This window comes from Artibeus jamaicensis, unplaced genomic scaffold, assembly GCF_021234435.1.
Source record: "Artibeus jamaicensis isolate MK-2021 breed Jamaican fruit bat unplaced genomic scaffold, CSHL_Jam_final contig_233, whole genome shotgun sequence".
NCBI classification, from domain to species: domain Eukaryota; kingdom Metazoa; phylum Chordata; class Mammalia; order Chiroptera; family Phyllostomidae; genus Artibeus; species Artibeus jamaicensis.
Window position 1 is genome coordinate 43,040,454 of NW_026521486.1, and position 13,339 is coordinate 43,053,792.

General features: G+C 37.0%; 1 protein-coding gene across 2 annotated transcripts in view; it reads right to left on the minus strand.

The window, feature by feature from the left end:
- Positions 1–13,339, minus strand: part of GXYLT1 (glucoside xylosyltransferase 1) — a 54,169-nt gene that overhangs the window by 11,013 nt on the left and 29,817 nt on the right. For both annotated transcript variants that reach the window (XM_037135018.2, XM_037135017.2), the window contains 3 exons: positions 11,223–11,474; positions 3,436–3,559; positions 2,963–3,135 (listed from right to left, as the gene is read on the minus strand). In XM_037135018.2, the coding sequence (XP_036990913.2) occupies positions 2,963–3,135; positions 3,436–3,559; positions 11,223–11,474 (549 nt within the window). The remainder of the gene's footprint in view (positions 1–2,962; positions 3,136–3,435; positions 3,560–11,222; positions 11,475–13,339) is intronic.

The window sequence follows — 13,339 nt, forward strand, 5'->3', positions numbered from 1 at the left end:
TCTATAACCTGAGTATAGTTACAAAAAGGCTTTCTAATTATGCAATTTAAAAAAAAATAAAGGTCCATAAACTTATGACACAAAATTTTTTTCAAAGTCAGACTGAGCCCTGACCAGTGTAGCTCAGTTGCTTGGGCATCATCCCTCAAAGCAAAAGGTCAGTGGTTCAATTTTCAGTCAGGGCACCTGCCAGGGTGGCAGGGCTGGTCCTCAGACAGGGCACGAAGGCAACTAACTGATCAATGTTTCTCCTTCACAGCGATGTTTCTCTCCCTTTCTTTCTCCTTCCCTTCCCCTCTCTCTAAACATAAATAAATAAAATCTTTTTTAAAAATCCAGATTAAATGGCAAAAAAATGCCACAAAGTTAAAACTGGGAGAAAAACATTATAACAGAAATTGCAAATAAAGAACCGATACCCCTGATAAACAAAGAACTTGCGACAGCTCTCAGGGCCGGGGAAGTAATGACCAAAACATCTTCAAAGTGATGGTTATACTGCTATGCAAATATGCTAAATGATCACTGATTTTACACTTTAAATGGATGAACTTTGTGGAATATATAATATGTTCCAATCAAGTTATTTTTTTAAATACTATAAATAGGTGAAAGAGCTGAAGGAACATTCACCAAAAGACATAAAAAATGGCTCTTTAACACATAAAAATATGTTCACCTCACTCATAAGAGAAATACAAATTAAAACTAAACTAAGAAGACATTTCTTACTCATCCAAAAGGCAAAATTTTAAAAGCCCGAGAGCACACTCCACTGAGGACGGCTGGCGGGAATGCCAACGAGCCTCCGCAGGTGAAACCGGCATTACCATCAATGCATCAACCTCACTTGCAGGAGTTTATCCTGGGTCACATCTCCCAACAATACAAATATTTATATGGCACAGTTCTACAGTGCTGTACCATTTGCAACTCAAGTTGTTAGAAAACTAACAAAATATTAAAATATGACGAGTTGAACAAACTTTGGTACACAAACAAAATGGAGTATCATACAGCTACAAAAAATGAGAAAGCCATATATAAAGGCATGCATTTCCAAAATATTTTAATTAAAAAAATTGAAGAGCAAAAATATATAAACTGAATGCTGCGTTTTGTTTAAGAAGTGGGGAATTAAAAAACATACACATATCTGCTCATGTACATAGGAAGGACAGACCAGAAAACCTATGGATGGGGTGGGGGGTGGCGATGGGGTGAAAGAGGTGGGGAAGGAGTGATAGTTCTAAGTAAACCCTTTCATAGTTTAACTTTTTGAAGGCTATTAATACTCCACATATCAAATGAAAATTAAATCAACAGGGATAGGGAGAAAATACTTAAAACTAAAAGCAAACTGAAACAAATGAACCCAAATGTATTTGAAAGGAATAAAATTAACTTCACTGAAAGGGAGGATAAAAGAACTAATTCAAGTAACTTCTGAACACAATGATTGAGTGCACGCCCTTCTCCTGGGGCAAGGGAGGGGAAGATAAAGGACTGAAAATAATCTTTAACTCTTCTTAATAGGTTGATTTTTTTTTAATGGGAGATGAGACAATGGTTATGAATAGAGCATTTTCAAATGATTTCAGATGTACTGTAGGATTAAGCAAATGAGGAAATGTTTCATGTTAGGAGCCAGGATTCTAACTATAGAAGGAGATAAAACACAAAACCACAGGATTGAAAATGGCAAGGAAGGGCCTTGGGGGAACAGAAATAGGCGCACTGGTTTGGGCTCATTATTGTAAGACTGTGTGTGTTTACATTTCCTAGCTCTATTACTGAAAGGGCTAAGAAGTAAAGACACCTGCACAGCAATAAGCATGCCTGGCACCTGAGCTCACCAAAGGACAAAGCTCCTTTGTCACATAGTTAATTTCAGGGCAATGGTAGGGCAGGCACATCAAGATAAGCTTGGAATAATTTGTTGGGACAAGTAATGAATTACTCAAAATAATGATGTGAATTACTCGAAATAATTATGGGAATATATCAAAAGGGCATAAGAGGAGGTTGCCAAAAGGGGCTCCCAATGGCCAAATTTTGAACACAAATAAAAGGGAATAACGCATTATAAATCGTCAGAAAAAATACATACTGATTTCATACTAATAACGTATAGATCAATAAATGGTAAAAAAGGGAGTGAGTGCAGAGAGCCAAAGCCGTATGTGGGAGGAGTGCTCGAGCTGGACGATCACCAACCTGCAACTACCACAGTGAAGACCTGCAACAATGGACTCTAAACCACTGTGGACATTTTGATGGGCAGGGTATTTATATGATTTTAAAGAGTCTCCCCATTAACTGTTTACAAGAGGAAGAATAACTATACAGTGGATACACTGAACAACATTTTGGCTGAGTGATTAAAACCAATGTCACCGATGAGAGGCAAGCGGACAGGTGAGTGTGAATGTGACATCCAGAGAAGAGCACAAATCCACCTAAACAGCATGCTGGCCAGGAGGGCGTACCCTGCACTTAATCATAAGAAAACATCACACAAACCAATATGAAGAACATTCTTACAATAGAAGTGGTTAAGGGGCTCTATTCTCCAAAAAAGCCAATGCCGTAAAAGATGAAAAAAGACTCAAACTGTTCTAGATCAAAGAAGAGCAAAGCCATGTGGACAGTCAAGTATTGTATCAGTATGAAATTTCCTGAGTCTGATATCTGTACTGAGGGTAATAAGAAAAACGTCCTTATTCTTAGTGAAAATGTACAAGTTATTAGGGGTAAAAACACATGATGTACTCGACTTATAGTCAAATGGTTCAGAAAAAATGTATCATCAAGAGAACCAATGATAAAGCAATTAGGGTAAAATGTGAACAGCACACCCATTTCCAGCAGTAAAGGATATGAAAATTCCTTGTACTATTCTCACAGATTCTCTGTAAGCTTGCGAGTATCTCCACATAAAAACTTTTTAAAAAACGCTTACATTTCTCAGTGCTTCATAAACAGCTCTAAATGCTGGTTGCTTATCATCATGGTAAACACCTCTGTTCCCATGAAGAACAAAGATTCCTTCTTCTTCTGCTTCTACACAATTACTTCCATATATACAATGATCTGGCCGGTAATTCCATTGACACGGAAAAACAAAAAGGCTTTCTACGTGAAAAAAGACAAAACAATGAAGCAAATAACAACCATAAGTCCACAGAATTCATACTTTGCAAAAACTTTAGTTTAAAAATACAGTCCTTGAGAAATAAAATTTAAAATAGTAAATTAAAATAGGTTTAGCATTTAGATCTCTTCCTACTAAATCAATATTCAAGACAAGTCTTATTGTCTTTAACGTAGTGACAATCATTTACAAGCCAAGTTCAAATAAATGCATTTCTTCATTTTGACTAAATATTATAATTTTTCTACAAATGCAAAGAATTAAGGAAATTAAATGGGTACCTGGGTTATGAAAAAATATGATGTTCAACAGATCCTGATCGCCCCATGTGATGTTCAGCTTGTATTTTTTGAGCAGCGGCATCAGGATGTCTGCCCATCGTAGCCGTACAGGTGTCATGTCGTTCTGGTGGCAAACACAGGGAAAAGGTCCTCAGGCTTCCGGGTTCAAAATGGCAGCATAATGACAGTTCCCCATTCCTTCCTTAGCAACCATTACAGAGCAACAAGAATAAACATAAACTTCTTTTGTTATGAAATCCAGCGACTCTAGTGTGACCCTAAATGTGAGTAAGGCTGCCCACCTGGGTGGGGAAGACAAGAGAAGCTGTCTGAAGCTGCGTGGAGAAGTGAGCACACTAATAAAGTTAGGAAAGAAATGTGAAATAGGAAATGGGTAAGTCTTACGACTGCGACCTCATCTTAAAATGCATTTTAGTATCTCTCTCTCTGTCTATGTCATAGAGTCACTGAGGATGAAATCTGTAACTACACCATTAAAGAGTACTTGTAACAGAACCTGACACGCGGTACATTCGCAGGCAGCTTTTACTATTCCTGCCACAATTACTATTATTTTTACACTGACTTGCTAATCTTTTATAATTAGCATTTCAAAGAGATCATCTGAAACTGATATTTCAAAAATAGATACTGGCCCTGGCCAGGTGGCTCAGTCAGTTGTAGCATCGTCCCATACACCAAAGGGTTCCAGGTTCAACCCCCCAGTCAGGGTACGCACCTAGGTGGTAGGTTCAGTTCCAGTCGAGGTGCACATGAGAGGTACTTGTACTGATGCTTCTTCCTCGCACCAATGTTACTGTTTCTCTCTCCCCCCCACTTCCCACTCTCCCCATCTTCCTTTCTCTGTAAAATCAGTAAATAGGTCCTCGGGTGAAAATCGAAGAAAAAAAAAGTACTGAATTTCATCAGTTGCCTTTTCAGCCTCATAGATTATTTTAAAACACAAATACCTAAGTAAACAATAGCATTAAAAGAGGTCTCTGGATCATATGATTCTGGACTGTGAAAAGAGGCGGCTGAACAGCAAGCTCCTTAGACCTCTCTGAATCTCTTCAACTCTCGAGACTTGAACCAGTATTCCTGACAGTGCAGTGTGCAGCATGCCAATCAGGGGATCTGTCGTGCCCTCTACAAAGCTAAGTACAGAGATTAAGAGAAAGGTTGGAACACTTTTACAGAAATCTAACACAATAATTTTATGTCTATTTAATCTGGTATTTTTCTAGTAACTTATTTATTACATCATTTTTAGAAAAGTATTAGCTCATGACAGATTGTAAATTTTTAAAAAAGGCCCTTATTGGTGTGGCTTAGTAAGTTGGGAGTTGTCCCATGGACCAAAGGTTGCCAGTTCCATTCCTGGTGAAGGCACGTGCCTAGGTTGCGGGTTCAGTCCCTGATCAGGGAAAGAACAAGAGGCAAAGAATTGATGTTTCTACTTCACACCGATGTTTCTCCCCTTTTCTTTCTTCCTCCCCCTCCCTTCTCTCTAAAATTAAATAAATACATAAATAAATAATCCTCCTCCAAAGTTTGAAAAACACTGTTATAGCTATACTAGGATATATAATAAACTCAATGTGGGTATAAACAATCTATCCTTGAAGAAGCTAGAATTCCTGAAAAAACAAAAAACAAAAAAAAAGCCACACATTTAAACTAAATTTGATCTTATAACCAGACACACTGAAATTAAGAACAATCTGACAGTAACCAGAAGGGAGGTGGAGGTGATAATGTGGAGAAGGGTTTTCAGTAACAACTATAAAGGACACATGGACACAACCAAGGGCGATGGACGGAAGCAAGGGAGGGAGGTGGGTTTGGCTGGGGTGGTGGGGGAGTGGTGGGGAGAAAATGCAGACAACTGTAAATGAACAACAATAAAATAATTTTTTAAAAAAGAAATGACATGGATAGAATTTCAGGGCATTATGCCAAGTGAAATAAGACAGGAAAAGATAAATACGGTACACTCTTACTTGTGAAATCTAAAAGTCAGAAAGAAATTTATAAAAAACCCACAAGCTCAGCAATACAGACAAAAGATTGGAGGCTGCTGAGGTGGAGGGTAGGAGATGGGCAAAATGGGAGCCAAAGGCACACATTTCTGGTTTTAATGAGTAAGGCATGAGGCCGGAATGGGCGGCATGAGACTGTACTGAGTAATATGGTAGTGCGTATTTGAAAGGAGCTAGGAGAAAAGAGCTTATCAAGTTCTCATCAGATGAAAAACTTATTACCATGTGTGGTGATGAATGTTAACTGGACTTACTGTGGTGATCATGTTGCAATACATACAAATAAAGAAAAACAAACTAAATTTGATCTGCTATAATTGTATTACCTTTCTGTGAAGTATGTCAGAATGCAGTAATCACAGTAATTATAAAATAATCTAAAGTCCCTCCTCCCCCAAAATCTGGAAAATGACTGCAACTAGTTTGACTTAAGGAAATAAGAAAATACTGAAAGGATGACTCTGAACTAACTCGCTGAATAGGTTCACAAAATGTTCTTAGAATCTGCAAAGGAAAATATGAATTGCACAAGGACAAAGACCAGCTACACAGTTAACAGATGGGATTGCTAGAACTGCTGTACCATGCCATGTTCAAGTCCTCACTGGGTCCAATCTCTTCAAATGTACACACACAGATTCACAGACACACATATACACATATATCTACTCAAAGAAAAATCAATTAGCCCTGGCTGGCGTAGCTCAGTGGATTGAGTGTGGGCCTGCGAACCCGAGTATCGCGGTTCGATTCCCAGTCAGGGCACACGCCTGGGTTGCGGGCCATTTCCCCACAGAGGACGCATGAGAGGCAACCATACACTGATATTTCTCTCCCATTCTTTCTCCTTCCCTTCCCCTCTCTCGAAAATAAATAAATAAAATATTAAAAATGTTGTCAATGTTTAAAAAAGAAAAATCAATTACTACAAGGTCCAATGCAATCTTTAGGGGGAAAAATCAAAGTGGGGAAAAAAGCCTTTATGACTGAAAAATACTGGATAGAAAGCAACAAAACTCATATTATTTGCTGATGATGTAACCTAGAATATCCAAGACAACCAATGAAAATGAGAAATGAGTTTACTGTAAAGCCATTATATATAAAAGGAGTTCAAGTCAACCAAATTAGAAAAACAATCAAGTACAAAAAGAGTTCAAGGTTATGGATAAAGAGCTAGTCAAAAAGGAAGAAAAAGGAATGGCTAAAAATTGTATTAAAAGATTTTTATACTGGTGGAAGTCAGAAAAATACAATTTAAAATAAGATATTTTTCAGCCATATAACTTCATGTTCATACTAGTACACACAAACAATAATACCAAATTATCCATTTTCCACAATACCATACGTACATTAAAAATGTGACAGACTATGTGTACTGACAAGGAGTCAATTATATATGTACTAAGTAAAAAAAAGCAAGGTAAAAATGTATAAAAGGACTCTATATATACATGCTAATGTGCATGTGTATGAGTTGCAAATCGGATTTTTTAAAGGGTCTGGAGAATATGGTACATAGCAAAATTTATGTTATTTGGGCAAAGAAATGAAACTGGGGAGACTGGTGTATAATGGAGAAGTTCTACATACAATGCAATAGTTTTTTAAGTTTACATACAATGAATGATGTAAATTTTTATAAGTATGATATACTTTTGTAATCTAAAAAACAGGTTTGGCAGTTGAGAGTACACAAAAGAATTTATTTGTGTTATTATTTATTAATTATTGTATTATTTTCTATTTGAACAACTGTACACCTACTTTTACCCATCCCACACATAATTCTAATTTACTAATTTTAGCAAACCTACTACCAAAATGCAAATGTAATATATTAAGATCAATTAGTTTCATTTTTACAATTACGTATATTTGGAAACATACAGGCTCATTATCATTATCAGTCTATGTATCTTATAAATATAAAAATGACAGGCAGCTGTTCACATTATGTTCCAACAATGCTAGAAACAAACTCATCAATTCCCAACGATTAGCTGGTCCACTCATCTCTGAAAATTCTATCCCTTTTGGTAAGATATTCACTGATACTGTCTTCTCATAAGGTATAGCATATATAAACCAATGAAAGTTTTCTGTGGCATACGTCTTTCAAATACGTAAAAGTAACTACCATGTCCATCCCGTGGTAAGTGTTCTCCTTTCCAAAGTGTTCAATAATTTATTAAAGTCCTGGTTTCTAAAACGTTCATCTGTCTTTTGCCATGACTACCCACTGAGTTGCCACTTGATGCCAGGTTCCATACTAAATATTGAGAATACAACACTGAACAAGTCACTTCCTGTTCCCAATAGGTGGAGAGAAATGACAAAAATTACTCTGTGAAGTAACATATGGCAGGACATGAGCGGGTACAGTAAACATAGAAGGAAAGGATGCCTTATTTATATTCTTTGTTTTTTCTCTAAAAAATAAAGTTAAGAAATATCCTAACAGGGATTCAATACTGCACATACAATAACACAAAATACAAAGCAACAGTTTAACCACAATTATATCATCGCCTATCAGGCATTATGATGAGGAAAAAATAAAAAAGTAGAATTTTTACTACTTTTTAAAACTTATTTTAGAGAGAGGGGAAGGGAGGGAGGGAGAGCAGGAGACATCAGTGTGAGAAACGCTAACTGACTGCCCCTCGTACGCACCACAACCAGGGACTGAACCCACAACCCTGCATGTGCCCTGACTGGGAACAGAACCTGCGACCTTTCAAGTCCACAGGACAATATACCAAACCAACGGAGCCACACTGGCTGGGGCAGAACCTTTACTACTTTTAATATATATATAACTATAATACATCAGGTTAGAACTGAACCATCATGAACAGTACAAATTGGGAGATGGCAAAGCAGTAAGAATTTAAAACATGGCCATTATCCTAAATGGGTAGTCTTACAACTCTTCATGTGATAAGAACTATGGGGCAATATTCATGGATCTGAATGAAATAGTCTGGAAAGTTATTACGAGTAATTCAGTTACATCACTAGAGCTCTAAAATCTAAGATCTGTGCCAGAAATGGTAAAACCAGGAAAAAATAAAGCAATGTTTCCTACAGACATAGCCTGGAAAGCAATCAGGAAAACAAAGAAAGATTGTGAAAAAGAAATTAAAAACTCAACAAATTTCATGGAAGCATCTCAGAACTCATAAGTGTAATAACATCTGAAAACAAAGCCAATTTGTGTTGTTCCCAGTGCGCAAGAAGAGGGTTGTTTGAAACATAAGAGACGGTAGGTGAAGCAAACTATACCTAATAAATTAATGTACAATCATGCCTCTCAGTTTTCTTCTTTAAGTCATTAACTCACAAAAGCAAGTTCGAAAGTTTAAAAATTATTTTAAGTTCCATATCTACATCTCCAGATAGTTTAGAATATGCCACAGACAAAAAGAAAAGGTGAGAAACTATTAAAATACTTAAAAATGACATTTAAATAAGTAAAAAGTTAGTAAAAATAATCATAGATTTTAACTATATAGCTGCATTTAGAAATTTTTTAAAAATTGAACAATGATGTTACACTATATTATCTCTAAGGTTGTTTGCAACACCAAGTTTCTCATAATTCTGTGAATTTCAAATGAAGGGTTACTGAGAAGTCACATTATTCCTTAGCAGGTAATCTTATAGCACCACCTTCTGGAACACTGTTACTGTGCATAGAAAAGGGAAAAAAACTCATAGTCTTACACCTTATTTAGTAAATTTACAGTATGTGAAGTTTCAAAACTCAAGATATATTAAGTTGGGTAACTGAGGAAAAGTGTTCACTATTAAACAAGAACACAGGTTACACCACCCTCATTAATGCATTCAATTGTGGAAGACAAAGGTAAGATGAAATCAAGTTTTCAGAAAGGTTCATAAAATGGAAAAGCTTTATTTAAAAAAAAAAAACCTGAGATTTACTAGGTCTACAGAAGACAAGAGTGATGGGTATAAATGGTCTGTCCTAAGGCTGAAATGTCAGGATGGGGTGGTGATGGTGACAAGCATTACTGCTGACTGTACCAAAGAGAAACAACTCTAAATGAGGCAAGATTTAAATCACACACGTAAAAAAGCAGTAATGATAACAATGTATATTCTGTTCCACCAGAAGCCATAAGAAAACTATCTGACATATATGTATACAAACATAACATACCAGGTCTGTCCAGATGGTATGCAGCCATGTAATATGAAAAATAGAAACATTTATTGAAGAAGATACAAGAAACATTGTACACAGAACAATGACGCCTCAGCCCCCTTCAAAGTAGGCACCTTGGGACCTCACACAGTTCTCCCAATTGCCATCAGCTGTCCCCTCGTATTTTACTGAATCTCTTCAATGGTCTGAAATCTCTTCCCTTTCAAAGGTGATTTTAGTTTTTGGAAAAAGCCAAAGTCACAGGGCACCAAATCTAGGCTGTAGGTGGACTAAGTCACCTGGGTGATTTGATATTTCACCAAAACACTCCGCACAAGACATGACACATGAGCAGAATGTGTTGTGATGAAACTGCCAGTCACGAGTTGTAGCCTTCTGAATCATCTGAATAGTTTCCATGGAGGAGTGTTCAAGCTCAACGCAAAATCTGATGCAGATCGCCCTGGCTGGTGTAGCTCAGTGGATTGAGCGCGAGCCTGGGAACCAAGCAACCACGGTTCGATTCCCAGTCAGGGCATATGCCTGGGTTGCAGGCCAGTTCCCATCAGGGGACTCATGAGGGGTAACCATACATTGATATTCTCTCCCTCTCTCCTTCCCTTCCCCTATAAACATAAATAAATTTTTTTAAAAATCTTAAAAAAAAAATCTGATGCAGATCCATTGCTCTACACACTCAGTTACTTTGAATGTGACGGCCACACAGTACACATACTCATTCAAACGGTGACTACCACCCCCACTGACTAGTAGAGTGAAGTCGTCGTTGTTCATGTATGTGCATTCCAGTCCACTCTCCTTGACTGCCAGGTTACATTGATATTGCACAATATATTAACAATGGCTGGAGTTTTTCCGAACAGACCTTCCATATATGCATGTCATGTAAGATGTAATATCTCTTAATGTTTACTTTACTCCTAACCAGATGCAAAGAGAGAAACAGTAAGTCTATATGGGTGTTTCAGAAGTCATTGATTTGGGCTAACATTGGAGTGTTTAACTATGTGCCATGTCCTGTACATTTACTATGTGTTAGTCACTATGCTAACTCATCCTCACAAACGTTTATGACATGACATCTTCACAAACATTTTATGATGTTACCTTATCATCCTATTTCACAGATGAGAAAACTAAAGCCCACAGACATTCAAAACTTACCCAAGGTGCTAGAGTTTGAACCAAGCCAGCAGGATCCAGAGTCTTTCGCTCTTAACAACTCTTTGTGTTCCCACAAGATGTATCATACTTTAGACTCAAGTCTATGGCCGCATTAACCACAAAATGACCACTACTGCCTGGAATAACCATCTAGGAAGATGATGTTTACTACTATATATTATTTTACTTCATTGTAATGCTACCTGGTTTGAGCTACTGTAATGCTCTAACAAAATACTAAGAACTCACATTTCTTCAAATATTTCACACAAATGGAAAAATCCTGAATAGTTCAACCTTGTTTTTAATAAAGCTAAATCAAATCAGAAACCAACGTGGAGGGAAAATAAAGTAATGTTAACCAACTGCCTCTATCAGTGACTTACCTTGAAATACTTCCTTCTCATTCTAGTCATGTTCATCAACATAACTCCCGAGTTCACTCCAGTTTTTCCGTAGTATGGATGCCTGGCAAAGCGGTTATACCATCCTATTCGAGGCTCTTCATGTTCTGGTGCCATTGCAGCAATTTGCGTGGAATTAAATTTCTTCAGTAAAGACCAAATGTCATCCACGGGCCGTAAAAACAGGATATCGGTGTCGACATACAAGAGTGAGTCAACTTCTTTCAGGATTAACTATGAGGAGAGATGCTAGGATCATTAACTATAATTCTATCTATTTAATATAAAACATAAAAGAGGCTTTAGTGACAAAGAAATACCTAAGAGATAAGCTAATTTACATCAACTTTTTAAGATAATTTTTCCTCAATCTGTCATTTTTGTAGCACATATGTATTACAATGATCTTTATATTAACTTTTAAAGAAAAGCTATAAAAACAAATCAGAACAAAAACTCTTAACAATAATAATAAAATAAAAGCAATATTCTGATTAGAGAGAAAATTTTAATGAAGAAACATTAACTTAGGTGAATTTCCATCTCGAATCTTAATTTCTTGAGGTAGATAAAGAAATAAACCAATACAAGTGAAGATCTTCTGAACTTGTTCCCTTGGCTTGTAACACTAATGGCTGGTGCCTTTACATAATTTTGGTCCCAACCAGTAAATGGTAGAGGGAAAATGGCAACCCAGACTACCCAGCCCAAGACCACGCTCATACTTGTGTGCTTACTATCCTCCCCAACAAATCAAAGAAAATGCGCACACACTTAGCAAGAGTAAAGACGAAACTTGTCTTGAAAGACAGACTGCTATTGCATTACTTACTGAGAGATGTTAAATCTCCAATGTGTCTTCCACAGGGACTTTCAAAGGTATTTTTTTAAGTTTCTGCCTTACCTACGAACTTTAGGATCTGACTCGTGTAAATTTAAATTTATGGCCTACCTCCATGTATTGGTAAGACTCAATAATTAGTTTAACCTAAACCCTTTTAGTTAAAAATAGGAGGGTAAGAGCTTGATGTTGACTCTGCTCCTTTTCAAAGATGCTACCTCCTCCAGCGGCTTAAGCAATGACCTTAATGAGCAGTTGGGAGGCTGAAATCACCCAATTCCCCTCAGCAGCTGGTTTAATGTCAGACTGAAAAAAATCTGATGGTTAACTGCAGCAAAGAATAGGGAAGGTTCACTATTCAAAGCTTCAATTAAAACAGAATGTTATGTGTGTCTATATGTCTATCCCTCTCTCTTTTGGGGGGAAGAAAAAGAGACTAGGAAGACACTGCATAAAGATCCAAGTTCCCTGTTGGAGCCCCTGACAACTGGAGATCAGACATAATGTTAAATAATAACCACATCGGTATTTTTCTGTGGTTCCTTGTGGGGGAAGAAGTTAGCAGAACTTACATCAGTTCAAAGGTGTCAAACTCATTTTCACCAGGGGCCACATCAGCCTCGAGGTTGCCTTCAAAAGGTTGAATGTAATTTTAGGGCTGTACAAATGTAACTACTCTTATCTGTTAAGTGAGAGCTCAACGTTGGCACTGCTGCCAGGTAGAAACAAGGTGCCAGGCCAGATAAAACAAGGTGGAGGCCGGATTTGGCCAGCGGGCCTTGTGTTTGCCACCTGTGCATTAGTTCTTTTGATCTATCCATTTTTAAAGGAAGAGAAAACTCAGTAAAAAAAAAAACAAGTTTATCACTTAGAAAAATAAAGCATCAACTTAAAAGATGCATAAGTAATAATGAGTATGAGGAGAATTTGACAGGTTTCAAGTATTTTAGTATTTCAAATTCCATTTAGGAATTCAACCAGATTACATCATTAAATGATCTGGCAAATCTTATAACATCAAAAATTAAACCTGTGTCCATCAACAGATGAATGGATAAAGAAGAAGTGGTACAGATATACAATGGAGTACAATTCAGCCATAAAAAAGAATGAAATCTTGCCATTTGAACAACATAGATGGACCTAGAGGGTATTATGGTACGTGAAATAAGTCAGAGAGACAAAGACAAATGCTGAATGATTTCACTTATATGTAAAATCTAAAGTATCAAATAAACAAGCAGAACAGAACCAGACT